Genomic DNA, 6,622 nt, shown 5'->3' on the forward strand with positions numbered 1-6,622 from the left:
CTGCCTATACAGGGGGTCGGACTCGATGATCTATTGAGGTCCCTTCCAACCCTAACATCTATGAATCTATGACCCCCAAATCCCTTTTGGCCATGGTGCTAGCAAGCGTAGCACTGCCGAGCCTTTAAGCGTGCTGCAGATTTTTCTTCCCAAGGTGGAGTACCTTGCATTTTTCAGTGTTGAACACCATCAGGTTATCGTCCGCCCATTTTCTGAGCCTGTCAAGGTCGGCCTGGATCACCATCCTGTCCTCAGGTATGGATGCTTTACCCCAAAGTTTGGTGTCATCGGTGAACTTGGCCAGTCCACTTCTGATACCAATGTCCACATTTAATGAAGATGTTAAAGAGTATAGGCCCAAGGACGGAGCCTTGGTGGACCCCACTGGTCACGGTGCACCACAATGATTGACTTCTGTCAACTACTACTCTCTGGATCCGACCTCAAAGCCAGTTCCCCAGGCAGTGGACTGTGATGTAGCCGAGGCTGCAGTTGGCCAGTTTTTCTATGACATGATCATGGGGTACCAAATTGAAGGGTTTTTTTTTTAAAATCAAGATATATGTCAATCTCTTGTTCGGTGGCGTGGTGTCACATCAGATTAAGCATTGTAAAGTCGAAACTGACGTCAGCAAGTTGAAACAGGGCATCAATGTATAAATGTTGTAAGTGTGCAACATTGTAACTTGAAACATTGTAAGTTGAGGACTGGTTGTATTTAGTATCCCTCCATGCTTACAAACCTTTTGGTTCATTCTTCGGTGTGTAAATTTAAATGGTTTAATTGAATTACTCTTGTTTTTTTTAATACCTGTTGACATTTCCATTATTCTTTTGGATTATTCCTTCTGGTTGTTCCCTTATTGGTAAGTCTTGTAACTGATAACTGAGCTGCCCATTAAGAAATTTACAGCAGCACATTCCTTGGATTGTTTGTTGGACCACTTTTCAAGGATGGGTGATTTTCATTATTTTCTTGTCTTTGCTTTCTAGTTGCTCAAACCAGAATATTGGCATGACTAGGTTTTTTTCAGGGGATGAATGTAATGTCATTAGCCCCTGTTTTGGTTTTTATTTATAGTTTTATAGTTGGCAGGGACCTGAGCAGATTATCAAGTCTGACCCCCTGCCATGGCAGGAAAGAGTACTGAGGTCAAATGACCCCGGCCAGGTGTTCATCCAGCCTCCTCTTAAAGACCCTCAGGGTAGGAGCCAGCACCACTTCGCTTGGAAGTTGGTTCCAGATCCTAGCTGCCCTGACAGTGAAGTAGCACCTCCTGATATCTAGCCTGAATCTATCCTCTGCCAGCTTGTGACCATTATTTCTAGTCACTCCTGGTAGTGCTCGGGGGAACAGGGACTCTCTCAATGCCTGCTGGTCCCCCCTGACTAGTTTGTAAATGGCCAGTAGATCCTCTCCCCCCCAGCCTTCTCTTGTGGAGGCTGAACAGGTTCAGGTCCCTTAGCCTCTCCTCGTAGGGCCTCGCCTGCTGCCCCACTGATCATGCAGGTGACCCTCCTGTGGACCGTCTCCATGCTGTCCACATCCCTCCTGAAGTGCAGCGCTCAGAACTGGACTCAGTACTCCATCTGCGGCCTGACCAGTGTCGCATAGAGGGGGAGGATCACCTCCTTGGACCTGCTTGAGATGCATCTGTGGATGCATGACAAGGTATGGTTGGCCTTCCTGACCGCATCCCCACATTGTCAGCCCATGTTCATATTGGCCTCAATAATGACTCCAAGATCCTTTTCTGCCTCTGCACTGACGAGAAGGGAGTTCCCCAGCATGTTGGTCTGCTGCTGGTTCTTCTTCCCTGGGTGCAGTACCCTGCACTTGTCAGTGTTGAAACCCATCCTGTTCTCTTCCGCCCACGCCTGTAGCCTGTCCAGATCCGATTGCAATCTATTCCTTCCTTCTAGCGTGCCTTCTTCCCACATTTTAGTGTCATCTGCAAATTTGAACATGTTGCATTTTACCCCTTTGTCCAAGTCACTGATGAAGATGTTGAACAGTGCAGTCCCGAGGACCGAGCCCTGGGGAACCTCACTGCCTACATCCCTCCAGGTCGAATAAGACCTGTCCACCACCACTCTCTGGGTGCGACCCTCCAGCCACTTAGTGACCCATTTGACTCTGTAGGCATCAACACCATAGTCTCCTAGTTTTTTTTAATGAGAATGGGGTGAGAGACCATGTCAAAGGCCTTCCTAAAGTCCAGAAAGACTATATCCACCGCGACACCTGCATCCAGGGATTTGGTGACCTGGTCATAGAAGGCCACCAGGTTGGTCTGACAGGACCTGCCTCTAATGTGTTAATGTTGGAACAGAGTAAATATGTAGTACTTTAAGGTTTGGAAGTAATTATGGTAGAGTTTCTTTCAGTTCTTCTCTAAAGAAGCTGATGGCTTACTAAATTCTACACAATTATTCTACCCTTCTTTTCCATCCCTTCTAAGTAGCCATTTTTATCTGCTGAAGAACAAGAAAAAGGTAGCAATTAACAGGTTCTTTTTAAAAAAGATATTTTAAATATGGTACTTAAAATTTACAGTAATGTCTTTTGTCTCTCTTCTCCCAGAGATGAATCGTTTCTACTTCTTTACATAGAAAGAGTGGATGTTCCTTGGAGAAGTCCTAGAGTTTACTTACTAGCTTCCTAAGTTTGAATAGAAGCTTATCAGCTTCTCAGGTGTTTTTGGAAGGTCTGAGAAGAGGTGGAATAAAATATCCACTCACTAACAATGATTTCTTTACCTTTAGCAACCAGAGTGTTTTGTGTTGCAGGGCAGTACAGCAAAGAGAAAAGTCACTTCTTTATGATTTATCTGCTCCTATGCAGGTTGTTGTTCGGTGTCCACTTTTGTATACAGCTGCTTTCTCTCTTTCATAGAGACATTGCTTGCACCTCTAGACTTAAGACTGTTAAGCTTTTCACTTAAAACAGGATAGAAGGGATTGTGTTTTTATAGCTTTGTAATTTAATCTAGCTTCCTTATTAACCACACTTACTGTTCAGATAATGATTGTGTTCTCTGCTGCCTTAACCTTCCTGCCTGAGCTCTGCCGCTTATTGAAGTCTCCAGTAGGGCTGTGTGAAGCTTCAGTAGCTGATTCTATTCAGAGGAGATTCGTCTCGATTTGGGGACCAAATCTGAATCCGAATTGAATTGGGAGACCAGTTAAAAGCTCTGAATCTGTTTGAAGCATCCAAATAGGTTCGGAAAAAATTCTGAAATTCGGCCGTAGACTAAATAGGCAGCTGACACAGCTACCTCCAGCTGGTAAGTCTGTTGGGGTTCGGGTTGGGGGAGTGGGGAGGGATTGGGGCTGGGGCTTGGACAAGCTGGCCAGCCAGGGTGGGATGCGCGGGACTTGGGGAGGAAGGCAGGGAATGCGGGCACAGCAGCAATAGGAGTAGGGTCTATGTCCTGCTGCTGCTTGCCCAGCCACGGCAGGGGGGGTGGACTGGGAGCACAGCTCGCTCCAAGCAGAAGAGGGCAAGTGACAGCAGGGCATAGCTCCCACTCCCAGCACTGCTGCTCCCGTCCCCCTGTGCTCTTCTGTGCTGGCTGGCAAGTAGCGGCAGCACAGAGTCCCCGCTCCCAGTGCTGATGTGGGCACAGCAGAAGCGGGGACTCTGCCCTGCTGCTGCTTGCCCAGCCCATGCAGGGGAGTGGGGGGATGAGATGCAGGTGTAGCTCGCTCCAGGCAGAAGAGGGTAAGTAGCAGCAGGGCATAACCCCCACTCCCAGCTCTGCCGTGCCTGCATTCCACATCTCCCCGGGCCAGCTGGCAAGTGGCGGCAGCACAGAGTCCCTGCTCCCAGTGCTGATGCAGGCACAGCAGCAGGGACTCTGCCCAGCTGCTGCTTGCCCAGTCGGGGCAGGAGAGGGGCGCGATGCAGGCGTGGCTTGCTTCAGGAGGAAGGGGGCAAGCAGCAGCAGGGTATAGCCCCCACTCCCAGCACTGCTGCGCCCACGTCAGTGCTGGGAGTGGAGACTCTGCCCTGCTGCCACTTGCCAGCCGGCACGGGAAGGGGTGCAGGATGTGGGCGCGCGGCAGCACTGAGAGCGGGGCTTGCTCCAGGCAGAAGGAGGCAAGCAGCAGCAGAGCAGAGCCCCCACTCTGATTGCTGCCATGCCCACATCCTGCACTCCTCCCTCCCTGGCAAATAACATGCCCCCTTGCCCTGACTGGGCAGCTTGTCTCAGCCCCAGCCTCAGTCCCTCCCTTCTCCACGCACCTTCCTTCTCCCAACCCCAAAAGACTTACCAGCTGGAGGCAGCTGTCAGCTGCCTGTTTAGTCTATGACCGAATCTCTGAAGCAGTGCTAAATCTTTTGGATCTGACTCAGCCGAATCAAATCAGAACAGTGATTCAAATCTCCGATTCGAATCGCTGTCCTTCAAATCGGCCGATTCCAAATTCTAAGTGAATACTTGCCGCTTGGCACAGGCCTAATCTCCAGCCAGACCCCTGTGAGGCAACGTTGAATGATAATAATACCTCATAGGTATCTGCTTCCTATTCCTAGGCCTGTAAGTAGTGGAGACCAAGTCATTCTGTTGCAATTGATCATCCCTTGGCTGTCTTTATACAGGATGTTATGTTTTTCCACAACTCTGTTGGTAAGGAGATCTACTTGCACTTTTTTCTTGGCCAGATATTATATGAAATTAACTCCGTTTTCTTTTAATCTTGTGTTAAGAAATTTTTTCAAAACTTCAGGAAAATAAAAAAGGCTTTTTACTGTAACTTTTAAAATTTGCATTGACAGGCTCTGAAAGCGCTTCTCCAATCCAGTCTGCTCTTGGATCCCGATCACAGACACCCTCTCCTGCCACTCTGAATGCAGATCATATAGAACAGAAGGATCTGCAGCTGGATGAAAAGCTCCACCACTCTGTTTTACAGACGCCAGATGACCTAGGCAGTATCTGAAACTGAAAATTTAAAAATGTTCTTTCTTTCCTTCCAGTGCAATATAATAATATCCTTTCAATGTCTTGTCTAAGGCTGTTACAATAACCTACAAATTTTAAAACTTTGCAGAATCATAACAATTTCCTTTTGCAAATGTACCATCTAGAAGGGTATGCTGTTTTTGGCATACCACTGCAAGTGATTTAGTGGATTAGCAGTCAAGGATCCCTTTAATTGTTCTTTTAATGTTAAAAATCACAATTGCAATCTAATTCAGAACTGCAGTATCACTAAAACATAAATAATGCAGCATCATTTTTCAATATTGTCGTTTTGTAATATTTGTCTCCTTTTTATACAGTCTCAATTTAGCTAGTTACACATTTAATTCTGAGGGTGATTTGTTTTAATAAAACATTTAAAAGTGAAGAAATTCATAGTTACATTTTCATAAACATTGTCTTTGCAATATAAAGATGCTGTACATAAAATACCACATGCCATGCATCTTTCTGCTTTGATTGCATATCCTCTGCTACCATGCTGTAAGTACAGAAGACAGAGAAAGTATCCTATCATCTGTATGCACAGTGCTGCCTACTTCTTCCACATTCCATCTCATGGGCCTTAGACTTAAATTACTGACGTTTTCTATTTCTACAACCAGACAAATATGAACATTTTGACTTGTGTTTCTCAGTATGTAATCTAAATACAAGCAGTTTAATGCCAGATATAGGCAGATATTCAAAAGAAGAGAGCATCTGACTGAGTTATCATTAAGCTCTAGAGCGGAGACTTTTTTCCTTTTTTTTTTTTTTTTTTTTTTTTTTTTTTAAATCTGGCCTCAATTTTGGGAGGTGAACACTTGGAAATCTAAGTCAACTTGCTTCTTTCACTCCAATCTATCTACCAAGTAAATACACCCAATGCTTGTAATGACCAGATAAGATTTTTATATAATATGCCATAAAATTAGCTACCTTTGTAAACAAAATTAATATATCTTAGTTTAAATGCCTTATTCACTTTTGCTTGTTTTAAGAAAACGTATATATGTGCAAATTCTATTAGAGCTCTTCTTTCATCATAGAAGGTAGTTCTTACTTTGTTTTTCTGCCGTTACAGAAACTAGTGAATTCCCTTCAGAATGTTGCAGTGTGATGGCGGGGGGAACGCTTACAGGATGGCATGCAGATGTTGCTACTGTAATGTGGAGACGAATGCTTGGAATTTTGGGAGATGTCAACAGCATTACAGACCCAGAGATTCATGCCCAAGTTTTTGATTATCTCTGTGAACTCTGGCAGAACCTGGCTAAGGTATAAAAATCTTCCCTCCCATCCAGCTTGACAGTGTGTGTGTTCAGAATGAAAACAAAATCTTTTGTAAATTTCACTTACACACTTTATTTCTGTTTTAAATAATTGCAGATAAGAGATAATCTTGGTATTTCAACCGATAATCTGACTTCACCGTCTCCACCAATTTTAATCCCACCATTGAGAATTCTAACTCCATGGCTTTTCAAGGTAAATCCAAAAACAGTAAAGGAGAAGTTCATGTGGTTACCAAATGTAAATGTTCTTAATACATTTTTCACAGTTTCATAGTTGGTCGGGTTGGAAGGGACCTGAGCAGATCATCAAGTCCAACCCCCTGCCATGGCAGGAAAGAGTACCGGGGTCAAACG

The 6,622-nt window shown here is 45.0% G+C and overlaps 1 protein-coding gene across 4 annotated transcripts in view; it reads left to right on the forward strand.

The window, feature by feature from the left end:
• Positions 1-6,622, forward strand: part of RALGAPA1 (Ral GTPase activating protein catalytic alpha subunit 1) — a 163,853-nt gene that overhangs the window by 77,306 nt on the left and 79,925 nt on the right. For all 4 annotated transcript variants that reach the window (XR_003093553.1, XM_025201507.1, XM_025201517.1 and 1 more), the window contains exons 19-21: positions 4,784-4,939; positions 6,058-6,251; positions 6,363-6,461. Coding sequence is in view for 3 of the 4 variants with exons in the window: in XM_025201507.1 (XP_025057292.1) it covers positions 4,784-4,939; positions 6,058-6,251; positions 6,363-6,461 (449 nt within the window). In the remaining variant the exon portion in view is untranslated. The remainder of the gene's footprint in view (positions 1-4,783; positions 4,940-6,057; positions 6,252-6,362; positions 6,462-6,622) is intronic.

The sequence above is a fragment of the Alligator sinensis genome, unplaced genomic scaffold (genome assembly GCF_000455745.1).
Source record: "Alligator sinensis unplaced genomic scaffold, ASM45574v1 scaffold280_1, whole genome shotgun sequence".
Taxonomy (NCBI): Eukaryota; Metazoa; Chordata; order Crocodylia; family Alligatoridae; genus Alligator; species Alligator sinensis.